This window comes from Musca domestica, unplaced genomic scaffold, assembly GCF_030504385.1.
Source record: "Musca domestica strain aabys unplaced genomic scaffold, Musca_domestica.polishedcontigs.V.1.1 34, whole genome shotgun sequence".
Lineage (NCBI taxonomy): Eukaryota > Metazoa > Arthropoda > Insecta > Diptera > Muscidae > Musca > Musca domestica.
In genome coordinates this window covers 2,012,407-2,035,570 of record NW_026712313.1, presented here as the reverse complement: position 1 = coordinate 2,035,570, position 23,164 = coordinate 2,012,407, and the positions used below count along the sequence as shown (strand labels likewise).

General features: G+C 34.9%; 1 protein-coding gene across 1 annotated transcript in view; it reads right to left on the bottom strand.

Moving 5' to 3' along the window:
* LOC131803825 (myb-like protein AA) overlaps positions 1-23,164 on the bottom strand; it is an 84,840-nt gene that overhangs the window by 26,884 nt on the left and 34,792 nt on the right. The window contains exon 2 of the mRNA XM_059125545.1: positions 17,530-19,155. Coding sequence (XP_058981528.1) covers positions 17,530-19,057 — 1,528 coding nt within the window. The 5' untranslated portion in view covers positions 19,058-19,155. The remainder of the gene's footprint in view (positions 1-17,529; positions 19,156-23,164) is intronic.

The following is a 23,164-nucleotide window of genomic DNA, read 5'->3' as shown; positions in this document are numbered from 1 at the left end:
TAAGAAAGGATACGCCAACTCTCAGCTTAACTCCCTGGATGCTGCTTGCCGCATTATTTTGCATTCTCTCATCGCAAAGGCTGGCGAATAAAAGTAAACGCATTTAGTTTTTAGATTTATAGAATGCAGATTGCTGTTGCCTCCAAAAAGTTAGACCTTAATAAATTATGACACAAGGGCCCCAAGGGCATGTTTGGCAAATGTGGGAGCGAGATGTTTTTTTTTTCGTGTTGAGAAGCCTGGGAATATTTGTAAAAATATGTTCGTTTTTTTGGTAAGGTATGAGAAGGAGAAGAAAAAAACTACGGCACGAAATTCTCACATTCATATTTAAATATATTAATAAAATGAAGTCGGCATTTCATGTTAATGTAATAAAACAACAGAATCATGACAGAAGAAGAAGAAGCATAAAATTTAAATTTTGATGGGTTTTTGAAGAGTCATGGATATATAATTAAGTTAACTAAAATGTTGCCGTAATAGGTGGAATGTAGGATTTAAATGTGAAATCAATTTGTTTTTTAAAATAAAAATTATTCAAGGATGCTATAGTCGTTGATCGATATTTTAAGTATTTTTTTTTTTAATTTTTTAAATTTTTTTTCAAGGGTAGAAAAAAAGTTTTTGTCATTGGATTTATTTTAAAATAACTCCTGGGGAGAATATCCTCAGACAAAAACTAAGAGAATTGAATTTGAGGATTGGTGGCCCTTTTCGAAATCTAGGTATTCCCCGCCTTAATTAAAAAAAAAAAAAAAACAATAATGGGATTAGGCCTTAATATTTGGCAACGAAGCTGCAATTTTTACAATAATGTTGTTTTCAATGAGTGTAATTTATTTCTTCAAGGACACCGTAGTATTTGTATTTTAGCAATTTTTATATGAATTCTATAGTAGCTGATTTTTAAAACAAATTTTTATAGACTTTATAGTCGTAGATATTTAATTATTTTTCAAGGAACTATAAGACACTTAAAATTTTTTTTATTGGCTATTAGCTTTTTAAAATATTTTTTTTAAGGTTTAAGAGGTTTCTTAAATTTAAAAAAAATATTTTTTTAAGTTTTGTGGACTATTTTTTTAAAGTGATATTAGTTTTAAGATATTTGTTTCGAGGTAGTATTTGTATTTTAGCAACTTTTATATGATCGAGGAGCTTGGGGCTTCGAACTTTCAAAATTTATTATTAATGTGGCTGTAATAATGTTTTTTTTATACCCTACAACACTATGTGTTGGGGGTATTATAAGTTTGATTGGGCCAGAATTTATGTAACACCTCGAAATATTGGTTTCCCATATAGGAAAGTATATATGGATCTTCCTAGCTCGCCGAGCTGGGCCGATCTAGCTATGTATGTCCGTCCGTCCGTCTGTCCATGTTAATTTGTAATCACGCTACAGGTCGCAATTATGGCCCGATCCTTACGAAATTTGGCACGAAGGTGGGGTTTGGGTCAGAATAGAAGCCTATTTCTTTTGGAGATGATCGCCAAATGTTTAGGGGTTGAAATGGACCAAATACTGAAAAAATGTCGAATTTTGCAGTAGCTATACAGGTCGCAATTATAGACCAATCGACGCGGAATTTCGCATGTAGCTAGAGTTTAGGGCGGGGAAGAAGCCTACCAATTTGGGTGGTCATCGGATAATATTTAGCGGGTAGAATAGACCAAATCTCAAAGCCATGACAAGGTACTTCTGATCTTTACATTGATTTTAACATACAACAAATCGGATATATAGCAAAAAATGTGCGATATATATGTCTATCAAAGAAGATATGCTTCAAAGATCTCTTACATATCGAGAACGGCTGAACTGATTTCGACATTTCTCATTAATTCAGAATGGCCTCTTGGCAGGAAAGATTAAACGTCTAGAGGAAAATATTGATTTTGTAAAATGTTCTCATATTTTTTTTCAATTTTGTCATATTTTTTGGCATATTTTCATTTTGAATTAAACATTTGGTAATATTTCTAAGCTAACAAAACTAAGTAGTTATGATATCAGGATATCATATACAGATCGCATTTATGGCCCGATCCTTACGAAATGTTGCATGGGGATAAGATGAGGGTCAGAATAGAAACCTACTCTTTTTGGAGATGATCGCCATATATTTAGGGGTTGAAATTGACCAAAAAACTGCAAAATTTTCAGCAGGTCGTAATTATCGCTCGATCCTCATGCACATTTGAATAGGGGTTACCGGATATTGCAAAAGCCAAGCAGTTTTGGATGGCCATCCAAAAATATTCAATGTGTAAAGGAGTTTGCCAACTTTTGTAGACAAAATACGAAAATGTCCATTCCAGTGACTTTTTGGAGAATTCACAAATACCGGAAAAACGCACTTCTGGCTTTTTCATTAACGCTGATTTCGTTGAAGAATAAAGTCAAATGTCTGTATCTCATATAGATGCGTTTCAGTCAAAAACCAATAATAAATGTTAATCTTTTGCCACTTCTGAGAGATTATAGGTCTTTGGGAAATATTGGTTCCAGATCTAGGAAGACCATTTACGTGCAACATCTTCCAATAAATTGGAAATGAGCAAATTAGTTAAAGTTGCTATTATTCGAAAATTAGAGAACGAAACCTGATGGTTTTCTTTTATTATTTGTCACAATATCTTGTGGAATTCTTTCGAGTATCTCGCCTATATAAACTGTATCGTTTATTAAAGTGTTGTAGGGTATTCAACGGTCGGCCCCGCTCGACTGTAGCCTTTGCTTACTTGTTAAATATTTTTTTAAGGTTTTAAAATTAAAAAAAAAAATTTGGTTGGCGCGTGCTGAGTGCGATGGTGCTGAGTCCTGTCCAAGATCTGCGGCCAAAATGTTTGCGTGCCCAAGGCTTTAATACACCCTCCAGAATATTTTCACAATAATATTCGACATTTATTGTGATGTCACGATTAATTACGATTAATACGAGCGGAGAGCGACCATCGGCTGTTATGGCGGCCCCCACCATCACCATGGTCGGCGATTGAGTTCTGGTGGCTGACTTCTGTGGCAAGTAAACACGATCATTATACCCTACACCACATAGTGGTAAGGGTATTATGTCTTTGTGCATTTGTTTGTAACATGGGGAAGGAAGCGAGATATACCCATAGTTACTTTTGAGGATCTCCATAGTATCACTTACTGAGTTGATTTATGCATGCCATTCCGTCTGTCCGTCCGTCCGCCTGTCCATGTATTCTTGTGAACAAAATGCAGGTCGCATTTATTATCCGATTGAGATAAAATTTTCCAAACAATATTCGTTTGGCCCAAGGACGAAATTGGAGATAATCGTTAAAAATTTAGATATAGCCCCCATATATATCTTCGTCCGATTTACATTTAATTGTGCACCAAACGTGTAATATCATCCCGAATAGTATGGGGTTTTGCACATACAACCAAATTAGGCTTGAAAATAAGTATGCCAAATTTTATCGAAATCGGTTCAGATATAGCTATAGCTCCCATATATATTGTTCATCCGATTTGTTATTTTTGTCCTCCGCATCCGTAATATGCACTCTTTAACAAAAATTTTTGGTGAAATATATCAAATACAGCTCAGAAATACCTTTGCTAAATTTTATTGAGATCGGTTCAGATTTGGATATAGCTCCCATATAAAACTTCGTCCGATTTACCTTTAATTGTAATATTTGCTCAAATGGGATGAAATTTGGCACTTACGACCGAATTGAGTCTAGAAGCTAGTATGTCAAATTTGGCGAAGATCGGTTCAGATATAGCTATAGCTCCCATCTTCATCCGATTTGTTATATTTGTTACCCACAGCTGTAATATGCACTCCGTAACGACGATATTCAGGGAAATATATGAAATACAGCTAAGGAATATGTTTGCAAAATTTTATAGAGATCGGTTCAGATTTGGATATAGCTGCCATATATATTTTTATCCGATTTTAAATTATTTGTGCACCAAATATGCAACACAAGTCCGAATTTAAAAGATACAAATGCTTCGGCATATTTAGTCCTTTGAACTTTAAATTATAATTATAACCATAGCGTCTATGATTGAATTCTCCCATAAAAATTTTTAATTGTTATGTGGAGCTCAACTAAATTAGCAAAGTGGTGTAGGGTATCAAAAAGTCGGCCCCGCCCGACTTTAGGACTTTTACTGGTTTAATCCAGGATTATTGAAAAAAAAATAATTTTTTAGGTCTCGTTCTTATTAGAGGGTTTTCTGCTAACAATAAATGTTTGATATGGACCCATTATTTGGTATAGTTTCGGCAGAAGGATAACTCATGATTTTCTGTATTTTAAATGCTGCGTTCTTAATTTTCTACCAAGTTAGCTTTTATTTGACATTTCAGCTTCTAGAAAAATATTATTAAAATCTATGCCATAGAATCATTGCTGAAATTAAGAAATAATTGTTATAAATTTGCTAATTTTCATAAAATGTTTATCATTTCGAGGGCAATAATTAGAAAATTTAATAAATTTCTCAAAAAAATAATAGATGGACAATTTGTCATTTTTTATGAATTATTTTCATTTATTGCATAAATTAAATAAAATAAATTCTATAATAAAAATGATAAACATGGCCTATATGACGACTTGCAATCATATGTTGACCCCTAATACCACCATCCATTACTTATGACTCCTGTATAATACCGCATGCAATAGCCAATTAATGATGATGGCACACACCATAGCAATTCTGGAATAGGTGTGAGAGTTGAAATTTGTACAATTTGAGAATTACTCAAAAATGATAATTGCTACCGCGCAACTATTCAACAAAACGAGGTAACAATAGTCAAGCGGTTGCGGCTGCGGCAGCTACAATAGCTGACATCTGAACAAAAGACCAGCAAACACAATTACATGAGCCTATTCTTCAGTCACTCTGTCGTTGGTTCCTGCATTCATTCACTCAGCCATTCCATCGGCTTCCATGAGTTTATAAGTTAAAATGTTCATCTTCATTAATCATTTTTAATAATAAAATCATAAATATGGCAAAGAACGGCCACAAAGAAAGGCACTTCAGCAGCTGTGTGGTGTGGCAAGGGTTAGAGAGATGGTGAGCTTTTAACCATGGAAACCACAAAGGAAAAGAAAAAAAAAAAAACAGAAATGAAAACGAATTCGGTTTTAAGTATGTTGCGCATGTGCCGCCGCCAATATACAAGCACACACACAGAGGGAAGTGAGATAAATCCCAACAAAGTTTCTTTTTTTTAAAGGTGTCTTGCCCCAATGGGAAGCTGTTGGATGCTGTTGGATCATCATCGTCGTCATTGTCATGTCATGATAATTACCATAGGAATCGTCATCGGCCATCACCAACTGCCAAACAACAGCTTCTGCGGCATCTTTTTAGCTTTGGCGTTTTTATAATCACCCCGGCCAAACAACAATGAGCCAGAAATGTGTCGGTTTTTTCATTTTTATTTTTTTTTTTACTCCAAAAGAATGTTTCTTCTTTGATTCGGACTCTAGAGGATCGTTAACGCAGGTTCTTTGATGATGGGGCTTTTCGTAAACAACACCACATCTCCTCGACCCGGAGTGGCGGGTTATTAAAAACTAATTTGCATAACATGAGAAGAGTTCTGTTGTTGCTGAGCTCTGCCAGGCTCACAAAAGATGCCACCATAAAACATTATGTGGAGATGAAGAAACGGAAATCTTGAGGATTTTTAGGGCACTTTAACAAAGAAGAAGAAGACGAGTTTTTTTTTATACGAGTAGCACGAGTTCTGGATAAAAACCACCACGGGGGGATTAAGTAATAAACCTCATTGTATCACAATGCCGAAATGCTGGCCGATGATGAATACCTTCAGATGCAGTTTTTTTTTTTTTTTGGTATTTTTTTTTATTCCTCGGCATTGTCGTCGATCCGTATGGGTCTCTGGTTGTTGAATTTTGCCTTCTGCAATGACTTTTTAATGATTTACAATTTGACTGGAAAGGGGGTGAGGTATGATAATTTTGGTTGCGAAATTTTGGAAAAAAAAAATTAAATTTTTTTTTGTCAAGGACCTTAAAAATCCTTCTAAGAACCCAAAGGACTATTGTCTTAAATTTGTCGGAGAACTTTGTGAAAGGCCATTTTCCATGAACAAAAAAAAAATCGATAGCTCCATAAAAACTAATTCGAAAGTTTCAAGAATTTAGTCTGCTGATCCTACCTAACACCTCTACGACTTTGTCAAACATTTATTGAAAAAATCCTGGAATAAAGCACTGATGGGCCTTTAGAAAAAATTAAAAAAAACATTTTGATTTTTTAGAAATTGTTTAAAAATCCACATCAATAACGTCCTTCCATTTCCAAAAATATTTAAAAAGTACTTAAATGTATCCTTAAAAAAATAGTTTTGAAACACGCGACCATAGCACCTTAGGTTCTTGAAACATAGTTCTTTGAAGGACTTTGCGAAGCACCATGTGGCTATAACTTTCTTACAAGAATCAAAATTAGAACTAGAATCATGGGTGTTAGAATAAAATCGTGAGTGATTAGCCCTGAAAATTAGCAGAAAATCTACAAATATAATCCAGTTGAAACTTTAAAAAAATCCAAAAATATAGACCGTTTAACTATTGAATCATAGCGTCTCCAAATATTAAAAAAAATAACCCTTCAAAAATATTTAGAAACTATCCGACTATAACACCCCTGGTTTAAAACAAATTCGCAACCATTACACTTTTAATGTCCAAACAATTTTTTTTCTAAAAATACAATATTATAGCCATGTTGGCTGAAAAAAAAGTTTAAAAAAATGTGAAAACTCTGTTGGTCCCCGAAAAAAAAAAAAAAATTTAAAAAATCGAGCAAATCGTTTCTGTTTTCAAAAATTTAAAATATTTCAAATTTGGTTCTTTTCGAAACCTAGGTATTCCCTGCCTTACCCCACTGGTAAACATTACCATCGTTCTCCACTAATAAACAAACGTTGTTTTTATAAAAACAACAATAAAGGGATTAAGCCTAACCATTTTGCAACAACAAAATACTATTGTATCCCGAACAAACAACCCAACACTGTTTTATTTTCAAAGACAAAAAATTGCAGTTTCTTCACTTCAGTTTTAACTATTTTCAAGGACGAGCAGAGCAATAGCCTCGGAAAATATTTTTATGGTGGATTTTTAAAAACCAACACGCCAAAACTCCTGAAAGCCAAAAATGTCGGAAATAGCATCAAATTTAAGAATAAGTTTAGATTTGTTCGAATTGGTCACTTTTGGCACGAATTATGGCCTTCAAACTGCCAATGAAATCGTCACACGATGCCCGAATGTTGCTCTGTGATATTTGACAGTTCACCACCAGTTCGGCCAAGCGAAGCAACTCTTTAGCCCTTTTGAGTCTATTTTCTGTCTGTTGCGGTGTAAGTTCTTGCACTTTTTGGAAGTTCAATGGCTTTACCCCGAGCTCATTTTTCAATATTTGCCGAATGGAATATTGCGATATATTCAGGTCACTAACTATTTTTCGGCCACTGGGGCGCGGAACTCGGCTCCGATGTATATATTTTTTAATGTAATCAATCTCGAAGTGATATCATGCCCTCTATAGCAATGTTATTTGGAATAAAAGACAAAAATGTCTCCGTCAAATTGATTGAAAATCGATTCAGTATTGAATATGCCTCAAAATATTAGTTCCTTCTGCTCTACAGATAAAGTTTGCTGGTGCTATCATCTACTTCAATTAAATTGTTTTGTCACGGGAGTTCTACTAAATCTGAATAGTGGTGTAGGGTATCATATAGTCGGCCCCGCCCGACTTTTGACTTTTCCTTAGGGGTTTTAAGTTAATTTTGACTTGTTCGTTGATTTTAAAAAGATATTGGGTTTTTTTTAAATTTCTTAGTCGCAAAATTTTTACACTTTTTTTTTTGACTCTCATCTTGTTTTTGAAGTTAATAATTTTTAAAAATAATTTTCCAATCGGTTTTGTTGCTTATCACATAAAAAGATTAAAATTTTCAATACCTCCTAAAAAAATACCACCCTCGTATGCCATATTAAAAAGAGCACACTCATACACACTTTGCCACTAATTGTCCAGCATCACAATAAAAGGCCTTTTTTCAGATGATTTATTCAAATTGCTTGAAAATGTATGAACACATTTCGTTTTGAATTTTGTTCCCCCCTTTGCTATCGGCCTCTCTTTCTGATGCTGTAATGGCTAGTAAATCGCTAATTACCAACCAATTAGGTGGATAAAAAATAGTAGCTTTTGAAATTACATTGTTGTTGTCGTTAAGTGGTTACCTTTAAGAGCCTAAATAATAATTAGGGCAAATACTGTCAGATACAATTTTGATCTGATTATGGATTCGCAAAAATATTATGCTTTTGGCTTGGTTGTAAGCTTGCAAACTAAATCAATTTTCCTTTGCTTTTAATATTTGCTTTATAATTACAAAGGAAAAATATACCGCCAATAATGCCTCATGCTGCTGTTGTTAATGGAAAACCTTTTCAAGACCATCCATTGTCAGAATTAATTATATGTTTTCCACCATCTAGAAGAAGATTGTGAAGTGATGATAAATTTAACACTTTGGTTTCATTACTGAGAATTTCAAAGATCAAAAAAAAAAAAAAAAAAAAAACATCGTCTGTAGAAAGAGATTATTGAAGAAAGGTTTATGTGGCTTAATTCAATTAATTTTAGCAATAAAAAAAAATATATCTCCATGGTGTTTTCCTAGAACGTATATTCCATAAATTTTCCTTTCTAAAAACAAGTTCATTTATTGAATTTTTAGGAATTTGCATAGAAAATTGTGATCTCTAAAATATTAATTTATTTACAAAAATCGTTCCAATCGACAACCATTATTCTTTTATTATTATTATTATATATTTTTTTGGAAAATTTTTTTTACACAATCACCCATAAACACTTCATAATCGTATTTATATATATATAATTAATATGAAAATTATGCATTCATACCGAAATAAGCTGCTACCGAAAAATCAGACAAACGACATGATTGCAAAAAACCAAGTCGGTGGTAATTCCATAATAGTGTTGCAATTCTGAACTCATAACATTAGCATAAATATTTTGAGTATTATAATATTATTTAAACTAAGAAAAAAAATAAAAGATCGCGTGTATAATTATAATTAATATTATTAACCCCCGAAAAAGTAAACATGTGCAGCGGATAGAAAAATATGAGATTCGGTTGAGACAGAAGGGAAACAACTGAAAACATGTTATAATAAGAAATAGTTACATACCCTACACCAATATTTTTCAAATATGGTGAGGTGGGGACGTTTGCAGAGTGTACCAATCTATTTTATAGGGACAAAACCTCTAAAGAGCGGGCATTTTGATAATAAAATTTAGTAATTTGCCAGCGTTTTTCGTTCATAAAACAGTGGAAATAAAAATGTTTGACAGTGAAACAAAACACACAACGTATTTGAGCTGTTTATACAGTGTAGTCAAATAATAAATAGCAAAAAATCGCCCTGTACTGCGTTTTGAATGCTTATTTCATATAAAAGTTTTTATAAAATTATGTGTTTGCTTCAGCTTTCAGGCGATTCCTATTTATTCTTCAAATTCAAGTTTTTCCCGCAATTTATTTCAAATATATGTGCTAAGATTCGAATTAAAGACGAAGCGCCGGCAGCTACTTCGTCGGCGCAAATTCCACCTTAAAATTTCATATTCGAACCACCAGTTCATTTTAGTACTCAAAATGCACATTTTTTTCAAAATTTCCAAACAAAACTTAATACATTGTACTAACTTAATAAAACGTGGCCGCCGCAGCCCACAAATCCTAGAAACCAACAGTGATCTCAATATCGAATTTCAGGATTCAACGTCTATTCATTCACTCAACGGCAAAGTTAGTTAGTTTAGGACTTTTCGAAATGATTGTGTACATTATCAAATCCATCTCCTTCTCTCAAAACTGTATACCAACAGTGGCCTCCATATCAAATTTCAGAATTCCAACTATATCCTAAAACTCAATCCAAAACTTATGACAAAAATTTTCGTACAGTTAACTACGCATGTCTAAAACCACCTTCATCTCTCTCTACGGTAGACATCAACAATGACCATAACCCAATGGTTAGTAGCAAGCATTTCGAAAGCCCCCGCCTCTCTAAACTACAAATAACAATATGGATCAGGATTCCTACCCTTCACCGAACACCAAATTAAGGAGCTTTTAGTATTTTCAGGATTTCAGCTCGTAATATTCCTCGATTAAGAAATTTAGTACAGGTATCCAAAACTAGATCCTTCTCCCAAACACAGACACCTAAAATTGACATGCATATCAACCTTCAGGATTTCGTCTCTATTCCTCACCCAATACAAAATTTTGAACTTTTCTTACAACTATAGTACCCATTTCGGAAAACCACATTTCGGATCTTAACCACAGATAACAACAGTGACATCTGTATCAAATTTTGGGATTCCAGGTTTATCCCTTCATCCAATATCCAATTTAGTACCATTTAGTACATTTCGTGCAAATATGGGATGCAGGACAACCTTAATATCAAATTTTTCCAAATTTTAAAATTCAGTGTAATTCCAATTTGTACCAAATTTAGTATACATAAGTATCAATTTCCACAACAACCTGCATCATACAATCCATTAGAAATCGCATTTCTAAATTTTAGCATTCCAGCTCTATTGGTTCACCCAAATCGAAATTGTACCAAATAAGTACACACATAAGTAAAAATTTCCAAAACTTCCTACATATACCAATCTTACACTCCAACAGTAATCTTAATACCAAATTTCGTGATTCCGACTCTTACGGTTTACCCAAATACAAATTGTACCAAATTTGGTACATATAAGTACACATTTCCAAGACTACATCCATATGCCAATTCTACACTCCGTCATTGATCTTAGTTTTATTTTTTTTTTTTAATATTGGGATACTATCTCTATTGTTTCAATCATGTCCGAAATATTCCAAAGCTAGTATCATTTTATACACATAAGTATTAATTTCGAAAACTACATACCTGAGGTATGCACGCAGTTTTCGAAATTACTAAAACTTATACAGCCTAGTAATCTTATTACTAAATTTCAGCATTCAACCTCTATTGGTTCACCGAAATCGAATTTGTACCACATTTTGTGCCGTTTAGTACTTTTCGTGCACGTTAGTACAAATTTCGAAAACTACCTTCATATCCCAATTCTAATCTCCACCAGTAATTTCAGGATTCCAATTCCATCAGTTCCTATAACTTCGAACTGTACTAAATTTAGTACCGTTTAGTACTTTTCGTATATTTCCGTATATATGGGTAGACACTTCCAAACTACCTCCTTGCATCGACCCTACTCCTCAACCTTGGTTCATATTCCAATTTTCAAGTTTTAGCTCTAACTATTCACATGATACGAAATGGCACCAAATGTAGTACTTTTCGTACTTTTACTTTTTTCGTGGGAATTTCCAAAAACCCCTTTGTACATTTATCATACACTTTATCAGTGACCCTCATTCCATCTTGCCGAGCTGAGTCGATCTAGCTATGTATGTCCGTCCGTCCATGTCAATTTGTAATCACTCTACACGTCGCAATTATGGCCCTCAATTATCCTCACGAAATTTAGAATGGAGGTGGGGCTATTGCCAGAATAAAACCCTATTTCTTTTGGAGATGATTAGGGGTTTAAATGGACCAAAAAATGTAACATTTCCTGATTTTGCAGTTACTCTACAGGCCGCAATTATAGACCAATCCAAACGGAAGTTAGTATGGGCCTAGAGCTTAGGGGTGGCTAGAAGTCTTACAATTTTGATGGTCATCGGGTAATATTTAGTGGGTGAAATAGATCATAACATTTGTGTTAAACAAAAGTCAAATTTTCGATTAAACCGCGAATGTTTTTAATCCGGGCGAAATCACAAATAGACGAAAAGATCAATTCCGACCGGTACCGATGCTAATAGTAAATACATCGGAATGCATTTAAAAGCAAAAGGAGTAGCGAAGCTCGCCGGGTTCAGCTAGTATATAAAGTTTTAAATACATCCCTTTCCAGTGTAGGGTACAATGAAAAATAACACATTCAAATTAATGTAGTTTTGATCAGATAGTGAGCCACGAAAGCCCTGAGACTGGAAAACATCATAAACAATGAAAATACTCATATAAAAGAAATAAAATTTAGAACATTGTCCTCTTGCATACAAATAAATCGAAAATATTATTATTACCTAAATAATGTATGCAATATTCACGAAAAGATATGGAAAATCCACTTGCAGACATTAAAAGGAAGACAGCAACTCAAAACCATCAACAACAGAAAAGAAAAGCAAAAAAACTCCATCAAAATGCGATCTTCGCTAATGACTAATGATATTAAAATGAGATGAGGTGCAGAACACGAACGTAATTTCGTGAAAAAAATAAATATATGAGCTTCTACTAAATATCAGAAATTAAGTTTTATGGTCTCATTTTACATACAACAACATTTGCTTTGTTTTCCCTGCTTCCTTTCGTTTTCATTTTTTTTTTTTTTATTTTGGAATTTATTATATTCATTCATATTTTAGTGCATTTTTGCTGTTGTTTTTTTTTTTTTTTTTTTTGGTAATTTAAATTAAAGCATTCATTTGCAAGACTTATTTTTGTTTAGTACATTCGTGACTTTTTAATATCAGCGGCAAAGTACTCAGGTGGAACAGGAAATTGCCGAAAATTTGTATAATGATATCAGCTTGAAGTTGATTTGTGCATAAGCCATATCAAAATTATGCCAAATAATTAAAAGTCTTTAATATAAATGTTGTGTAATTTTAAATTAAGGCAAACATTTGTTAATGCATGCGGTACAGTGTTTCAACATGCATATTGAACTTGCTACATTTTTGGAGATTTATAATAAAATATATAATAAGATTCGGAGGAAATCCGTTTCTTATCGCCTTAATTTTTGGTGAAAATATAAATATTTTTTAAATTTGAATATTTATACAGGGTGAGATGAAAAAACTGCAACCAACTTCAGACTTCTGTCATTTCTAAGCCACTCGTCCGACAGCTGTTAAAATTATTCCAGCATATTGGTGATAATTTTCCAGAAAAAAAAATTATTCGATGGAATTCAAACGTGATAGTGCGAAAAATCACAAATGGCTATCGTTAGAGCAATCCAGCATTTAAATGTGAATAAATCTTTTGTGTATCGCACCATCGCCCTTTACCGTGATACTCTTAGCGCAGCCCGACCTCAAGGAAGTGGACGGAAGAAAACAGCAACATCAGCAGAAATGGTTTGAAAAGTTAAGAAGCGCCTTGATCGAAACCCGCGTCGCAGTGGCCGAAAAATGAGTCGTGAGCTGAACATATCGCAATATTCTATTCGTCAAATATTGAAAAATGAGCTCGGGGTAAAGCCATTGAAATTCCAAAAATTGCAAGAACTTACACCGCAACGGAACAAAAATAAACCCAAAAAAGCTAAAGAGTTGTTTCGCTTGGCCGAACTGGTGGTGAACTGCCGAATTTGGTTTTCTCCGATGAGAAAACATTCGTTGTCCAGCAGTTTGTAAACAAACAAATTGATCGTGTTTATGTGCCAAAAAGGTCAGCTGAAAATGTGCACCTTCGGTTGGCCACCAGAACTCAAGCGCCGGCCATGGTGATGGTGTGGGCCGCCATAATAGCCCATGGTCGCTCTCCGCTCGTATGAATGGACCGAGGCATCAGAATATATGCCGAATATTATCGCGGAAATATTCTGGAGGGTGTATTAAAGCCTTTGGCACGCATTTATTTTGGCCGCAGTCCTTGGACATTCCAACAGACTCAGCACCATCGCACTCAACATGCGCCACCCAAAAATTGCCACAAAATGAGGTTCCTCGCTTCATTTCCAGCGCACAATGGCCACCAAAATCTCCGGATACCAAACCGTTGGACTATTGTCTGGAGTATTTTGGAAAGCAAGGTTCGCACTAAAAAAATACCAAAATGTCAATCACCTCAAGCAAGTGCTTCGCCGGGAATGGGCTAAAATATCGCAGAGCAGCATTCGGGCATTTCTTGCTTTCATTCAATAAAAATATGAAAAAAAATTAAAAATTATGGGGTTTGAGTTTGTTACAGTTTTTTATCTCACCCTGTATACCATCTTCACAATAGATCATGTGTTAGCAAAACTTTTTGGATGTGTGAAATGTGAAGAGAGTTGGATGTTTATTTCGTTTTCTTTGATCGTTTTGTTTTACAAAATCTTGAATCCAATGTGGGGAGGTGTCAGAAGTAGTGATGCGATCTCTACTATTTTTAAAACATATCTTCTCTTGATGCAAATATTTAGATGTACCAAGTCTGAATGGAATCGGATGTCAATTTCACGTTTTATAAGTTTCAAGTTTATTCAAAACGTTGAGCCTTTGTGGGGGAGGTACTTGAAGGAGGGAGACCGATATATCGCATCTTAACCCCATACCTTGGGTTAATGAAAATATTGTGATGTGAGTAATTTGAAGAGAACCGGATGCTTATTTTTGGTTTTATAATCATTTTGGTTATTCAAAATGTTGACCCTTTGTGGGGGAGGAATGATCCGATCTCTCCCATCTTTATAACAGATCTTGTGTTGATAGAAATATTGAGATGTGCCAAGTCTGAATAGAATCTGATTATAATTTCGTGTTTTATGAGCTTCATGAATATTAATATTTGTGGGGGAGGTACCAGAAGGAGTGGACCTATATATTCCATATTCACACCAGACCTTTGATTAATAAAAATATTGCGATGTTTGTCAGTTGAAGATAATCGGACTCTAAATCACATTTTATAAAACTTAAAATTATTGCAAATTTTGACCCTTTGTGGGGGAGGTACTCGATGGAGTAGACCGATATTGTCTATTTTCACACCTGACCTAGCATTGATGTAAATATTAAGATTCGAAAAATTGGAGTAAAATCGAATTATCATTTCTCTTTATGTGCAGTAAATTATTTTCTTTGGAAAATTTGACATTTTGTGTGGGAGGTACCAGAAGGAGTGGACCGATATTGCCCATCTATTATTATATTACGTTGTACCAAGTTTGCACCAAATCGGATACTCCCTTCGAGAGTTATCGTGCGCATCAGCCAGCCAGACAGACAGACGGAAGGACATCGCTAGATCGACTCCAAATATCTTAAAACGGGTTTGGTCCAAAGAGACCTAGGGTCTAAAACCGTTATTTCGACTAGGCACGTTTTGACCGTATCGAATGATATATACCCTCTCTGGTCATATAGCTGAGGGTATAATTGAGGTGTGGGATAATTTGGACAAACACTGGTTTTGTTGTAGATAGCTATTGTACCCTAATGCTGATTTGGAACATGTTTAACCAATCGAATGATATCCTGCGTTAGCTAACTGTTGTAAGGAAAAATAAATAAAAACGCTTTAAATTCGGCTGGGCCGAACATTGAATACCCTCCACCATTTGGAAAGAATTTGGCAATTTTCCAAAAAAAATAAAATCCGTTAAAAATTCTGTTAAAATCTTAAAACTACTGAATGTAGCCATTATGTAATGGTTTTTACGACGACGTGGGCCTGAAAAGGCAACATTTGTCATAAGCCATTACAATATTCAAATGCGAAAAAATCGGTGAATAATATAGGGAGGAACCATTATATGGGGGCCAAAACGTGGACCTTTACCGACAATTTTTGTCATAGATTGTCGTATCTATTACGAACTTCAAATGCCGAATTTGATACAATTCCTGTGAATAATGTCGCTTAAATCACCAAAAAAACCGAAAATAGGGAGGTACCATTATATGGGAACTATACCAAAACGTAGGTCCACGTTGACCCATTTTTAATACCAAAAGTCCTACAGATATAATATACATTTGAGAAAAACTTTATCAACCTATTTCATTTCGTTCGGAAGCTACAGTGATTTCCACAGACGAACGGACATCACTAAATCGACATAGAATTTTATCCTGATCAAGAATAAATATTTTTTGTGGGTCTAAAATGTATATTTCGAGATGTTACAAACGGAATGACAAACCTTATATAGCCTCCATACTATGGTGGAGGGCATAAAAACTAAAAAATACTCAACCCAATTCTGAGTTACCTTGCTTACTTCTCCACTTTATTTACCATTTTTCACTTTTCAAGTCCATTTTCACTTTTCAACCCTACAACACTATGTGTTGGGGGTATTATAAATTTGATTGGGCCAAAAATTATGAAACACCACGAAATATTGGTTTCCCACATAGGAAAGTATATATGGATCTTCCTATCTCGCCGAGCTGAGTCGATCTAGCTATGTATGTCCGTCCGCCCGTCTGTCCATGTTAATTTGTAATCACTCTACAGGTCGCAATTATGGCTCGATCTTCACGAAATTGAAAATTGAGGTGAAGCTAAGGTCAGAATAGAACTATATTTCTTTTGGAGATGATCGCATAATATTTAGGGGTTGAAATGGAACAAAAACTGAAAAAATTCCTGATTTTACAGTTTCTCTACAGGTAACAATTATAGACCAATCGAAGCGGAAGTTAGCATTGGGCTAGAGCTTAGGGCTGGCCAGAAGCCTTCCAATATTGATGGTCATCGGGTAATATTTAGTGGGTGAAATAGACCATAACATTTGTGTTAAATAACAGTTAAATTTTCCATTAAATCGCGAATATTTTTAATCCCTGCGAAATCACAAATAAAAGAACAGGCCAATTCTGACCATTACGTAGATGCCGATAATAAATATATCGGATATATATAGCGAAATGTATACAATGTATATATACAAAGGGAGGGGATGTTAGCTAGAATGCATATATCTCATGAATGGTTGGACGATTTTGACAAATTTTGTCAATTTAGACTGCCCTCTTGGCATAAAAGTATAACATCTAAAAAAATCTCATAAAAAGGTGCGAATAATGATGTTAATATAGATTTTGTAGTATTTAGTGATTTTTTTATTTTTTCAAATTTTTTATCGCATGCGATTTTTTCAGTTTGACTTATAATATTGAAATATACATTTTGTAATTTTTGTTCACCTTACAACACAGGTTAGGTTTATTATATACAGATTGCAATTATATTTAGCTGTAAAATGGAGCACAACGACTAACAGCACGACGGAGTGCGTAAATATTGGGCAAATGTCCCTACTCAAAATGCTAAGGGTAATATCTGGGCAGTGTTCCGTGACGTAATTTCAAAAGCGAAATCTTCCAAAATGGATTTGGACATAAGGGCGTTTCTAACATATTGTAGTGTTGTAGGGTTTTCTTACTTGTTTTTTTTTTTTTTTTACGAACGGTACAAATTTCCAATTTAAGGACGCAAACATATATTTCAAATTGTCCTTAATTTTTGCAATATTTCCCTCTTTGAACAGATGATATATAAAATTTGAAAATATATTTTCAAAATAGTTCGTAAAAATAAATTTTAACTTACCCAATTTCCCGACGTTGGAAGTTGTTGTTGTCGTTCCACTTGTTGTTGTTGCTGTTAATGTTGCTGTGTTATTAACAGGTGTCTGAAGTGTCACTGATGATGCATTACCACGACCGATATCAGACCTAGTAACTTCAACACCGCCACCACCACCACCGGCAACGTCACTTTTAATGTCAGCTTCCGACAAATCAGGCGGTTGGTTGTTGGCCAAAGCCAGACCTGATGTTGATGGTTGTGGTTCTCTGTTTGTTGTTGCTGTTGTTGTTATTGGTGTGGTTGTCGGTACTCTTGTTGTTTGGTGTGAGGTGGCCGACTGTGCTTTGGGCAATTTGTTATTACCCAGCTGTTGTTGGTATTGTTTGTGTGGTGGCTGGCTCAACTGGTATTGACTGGTCGGCTGATGGTGGCTGTGGGGCTGGTTGTGGTGTTGATGTTGGTTGGCGTGCGTTGTCTCATTATGTTGTTGCTCTAATGAAGCCATATTACCGATGCCGCTGCTACAATCGTTATGATTGGGAGCAATGCCGCCAATGGCACCACCGTCAATATCACCGCCATGAGCATCGTTATCACCACCGGTCTTTGGTGTATTGCCACCACCACCAGGAAGGTTGTCCTCGACCACCTCATCGTCCAGCAGCATGTTTGTCACACCACCAGCAACTCGGGTGGCCAAAAGTGTTGGTGGTGGTGCTGTGTCTTGAGACAATGTGTTTGTTGTTGTCGTTGCCATGGGTGTTTCACATTTAATCATGCTATTAACCGGAAGTATATCCGTCTGGGCCGTTGATGTTGCCGCTATCAGCTCACGCAACATTTGCTGTTCGTGATAATGTTGCGGCAACATGTTGCCATAGAATTCCTGATAGAGTTGATTGAATTGTTGTTGCTGTTGCGGAGCAATACCGGCCAGCAGATGTTGTAAATTATTTTGTATGTGGAAAATGGAGGAGGCGGCTAGAGGCATTGTTGCGGCCGGCGAGGGTACCGTGGCTAATTGGGAAGGAGAGTTTTGCAGGGCTGGATTAAAATTCAAACCAAAAATATTATTCAAATGTTGCAGAGGTGATGTTGAATTGGCGGCTGACAATAGATTTTGTTGCAACATGTGTTGTTGCATCAACAAATGTTGTTGCTGCTGATGCTGGTGTTGTTGTTGCTGCTGTTGTTGATGATGAAGTTGTTGACGTTGAAATTGTTGCTGCTGCTGTTGTTGCAAGTACATATTAGCTGCCTCCAAGGCGCTTCTTGTTATTTCATTCGTCTCCGGTGTGGTTGCTGTCGTTGCTACTGCTGCTGTCGTTGCTGTTGTTGTTTTATATTTAGCTCCCGTCGCCGAAGGTGTTGACATCTTTGTAGATTGGCAAGTTTCAATTTGTTGTTCGGCGGCAACAGGATTGGCGTGCTGATGATGATTGATTGCTAACAGTCTATTTTTAATTAAGCAATTATTATATTCCAGTAACATAACGTTTTGCGTTATGTTCGTCGAGTATGTTGGCGTATTCAGAAGCAATATAGGCATAATCACAATGCGCTATGATGATTTCATGCGGAAAGGCAGTTGGTATTTGATAATGAAATTACAGTTTGGTATTTTATTTAAAATGTTAATGTGAAGTCCTGTAATGAAAATAAAATTGTAAGCACATTTTTGAGATTTCTCAACATTTTTAAAATTAAAAAAGCATGAATTTATTTTTAAAAGAGAACAAAGCGCAGCGAATTTTCAAGAAAAAATTGCTTTGTTTGCACCTCCTCAGAAATAAATTAAATTCTATGAGTTTTGTTAGCAGGAAGCCCTTACTATCTTACCCTTATTAATCCTACAAATATTCTGTTAAATCAATGATATCCCCAAAAAAACTAACCATTTTTGGCAGTGAAATCTAAATAAACACGCCTTTTGAACATAAAATATTGGAAGTATTTAAAAGAAATAAATCAAAAATCCATTTTGGAAGATTTCGCATTTGAAATTATGTCATAGAGCACTGCCCAGATATTATTTTTGACAAGGGATATTTTCCCAATATTTACGCACTCCGTCGTGCTGTTAATTGTTGTGGTCCATTTTACAGCTAAATATAGTCCAATGGTCATCCAAAATGCTTGAATTCTTCCCTGTCCTTAACTCTCTTATCTGGCGTGTCGATTGATTTCAATTGTGTGATCAGGAAAATTTTTCTGTTTTTGGTTCATTCAAGCACCTAAATATTTTGTGATCCATCTCCAAAAGCAAGAGGCCCCTCTGTATCTCCAAATTTACACTCATCTATATGATTTGCTTGTCTACGATATTTGGCTACAATCGTCAACGAAATCAGCAAAAAAAAACAGAAATTCGCCTTTTGTGTATTTCGGATATCGCCTCCCACTGTCCTAAACTCTAACTTCATGCGAGATATCGTGTCCTTTGGTTTCTATGTGTGCTCTTTATAACGGCTGTTAAATCAGAAACATTTTTTGTTGTTGGTCCATTTCAACCTCTAAATATATTGCGGATATCTTTGAAAACAATAGGCCTAGCCCTTCTTGTCCAACCCTACCCTTGTAACCTACATCTTTTTATGCAATGTTTTCAGATATTTTCCTTTTACGCCAAGAGGGCATTCTGAATTGACAAAATTTGTCCAAATCGGTCCAGCCATTCTTGAGATATAAGCATTCTAGCTTACATCCCCTACATATAAAAATATATACATTGTATATATTTCGCTATATATGTCCGCTATATTTAATATCGACATCTACGTAACGGTCAGGTTTGAACTCTTCGTCTATTTGTGATTTCGTCGGGATTAAAAATATTCGCGGTTTAATGGAATATTTGAATTTTATTTAACACAAATGTTATGGTCATTCTCACCCACTAAAAATTATCCGATGAGCATCAAAATTAGAACGCTTCTGCCCAGCCCTAAGCTGTAGCCCCATGCTAACTTCCGCTTCAATTGGTTCACAATTGCGACCTGTAGAGCAACTGGAAAATCAGAAAATTTTTCAGTTTTTGGTCCATTTATACCCCTTAATATTTTGCGATCATCTGCAAAAGCAATAGGGTTCTATTTTCACCATAACCTCATTTTCAAAGGATCGGATCATAATTGCGACCTGTAGAATGATTACAAATTAACATGGACAGACGGACGGACGGACGGACGGACATAGATATCTCAGAGAGACCAATATTTCAAGGTGTTACATAATTTTTGGCCCAATCAAACTTATAATACCCCCAACACATAGTGTTGTAGGGTATAAAAATCCACATTTTATATAACTGGAAAGTCCTAAAAAATCTTTTGCCAACCACGCTTTGTAATCAGGAGCCACAGAAATACATTTTCTTAAAAATCCATAGTTTCCGTCAATTTGTTGTTCTCCCAAGAAAATGTTCTAAAAAAATCTGAAAAATAAATTTTAAGGATTAAATTAGAAGGACCTTGTAAACATTTTCCCAATATAATCCAGGATTTTTGTGCCAAGCTGAGTTCCTTTAAAAGCGTTCTAAAATATCATGATTTTAATAGCAGATAGTCCTCGAAAAATATTTAAAAACCCCGAAATTTTTATAGCTGGAAAGTCCTAGAAAAATATTTTAAGAATTCCTTGGCTTATAAGCCGAGAAGAAAATATAAGCAAAATCCATGATTTATGTTGTCGGGCAGTCTTGAAAAATACTCTTACATATCTATGAATTGTATGGCCTTGAAGTCCTTAAAAAATTAAAAGTTCACAATTTATATACCCAAGAAATATCCTCAAAAATCCACAATTTGTGAGTCGGTAACATCTTTGAAAAATATTTTTTTCATCGTAGTACTGTAGGTATCGAAAAATGCTTAAAAAATCCATGATTTATATAGTCGGGAAGAATGAGATAAATATTTTTTAAAAAAATTACCCATTTTCGTTGCGAGATGTCGAAATCTTTAATTTTAGAAAGGAAATCTTTAAAAATATTTTTAAATATTCCTCATCATAGGAAGTCCGTGACAAATTATATTATATTATGTTAAAAAAAATCTTTAAATTATATAGCCGGAAAGTCCAAGTTAAATGTACATTAAAAATCCATTATCTATATAGCCGGGAAATCCTAGAAAAATATTTTTAAAAGATTCTTGCTCGATTTTTATAGCCTCGGGTCTTTGAAAAATATTGTTAAAAGTTTAAGATTCTTGCTCGATTTTTATACCCTCCACCATAGTATGAAGGGTATATTAAGTTGTCATTCCGTTTGTAACACCTCGAAATATACATTTTAGACGCCACAAAGTATATATATTCTTGATCAGCATAAAATTCTATGTCGATTTAGCTATGTCCGTCCGTCTATCCGTCTGTGGAAATCACTCTAGCTTCCGAACGAAATGAAGTAGGTTGATAAAATTTTGCTCAAATGTATGTTATGTTTGCAGGACTTTTGGTATTGGGCCATGTAGTTCCACGTCTTCGTATAGCCCCCATATAACGGTACCCCCCAATATTCGGTATTTTGATGATTTTAGCGGCATTATTTACCGGAACTATTTCAAATTTGGTATTTAAATTTCATAATGAATACTACAGCCTATGACAGAAAATTGTCCGTGCAGGTCCACGCCTTCGTATAGCCCCCATATAACGGCACCTGTCGATATTCGGTATTTTGGTGATTTAAGTGACATTATTCACCGGAAATGTTTCAAATTTGGTAATTGGTGTACGTAACAGATACTACAGCCTATGACAGAAATGTGTCTGTGCAGGTCCACGTTTTGATATATGGTATCTCCCTATATTTCGATGATTTTAGCTAGCATTTGAATATTGTAATAGCTTGTGACAAAAGTTGCCTATGCAAGTCCACGTCGTCGTAAAGACCTAATATACGGCTACATTCGGTGTTTTTAAGATTGTAACAGAATTTTTAACGGATTTTATTTTTTTATTTATTTATTTTTTTTTTTTTTTGAAAATTACCAAATTTGTAGCAAATGGTGGAGGGTATTCAAAGTTCAGCTGAACTTGCAGCTTTTTTACTTGTTCTTTTTTTTTCTTTTTGAAAAATATTTGAAACTATGTTTGTTTTTCGTTCAGCACTTGCAAAATAGTTTCAGAAAAATCTATAATTTTTGCTCTGTGAGAAACATATTAAAAATCGGAAAATCTTGAATTAGACAATATGGTCTACTCCTGTAGAGCACATTACGCTAGATAGAAATTGTTCATGAGATCTATTTTGTTGAGAAATAACTTAATTATATTTATACCCTACAACACTATGTGTTGGGGGTATTATAAGTTTGATTGGGCCAGAATTTATGTAACACCTCGAAATATTGGTTTCCCATATAGGAAAGTATATATGGATCTTCCTAGCTCACCGAGCTGAGTCCATCTAGCTATGTATGTCCGTCCGTCCGTCTGTCCGTCTGTCCATGTTAATTTGTAATCACTGTACAGGTCGCAATTATGGCCCAATCCTTACGAAATTTTGTACTGGGGTGGGGTTAGGGTCAGAATAGAAGCCTATTTCTTTTTGAGATGATCGTCAAATGTTTAGGGGTTGAAATGGACCAAATACTGAAAAAATGTCGGATTTTGCAGTAGCTATACAGGTCGCAATTATAGACCAATCGACGCG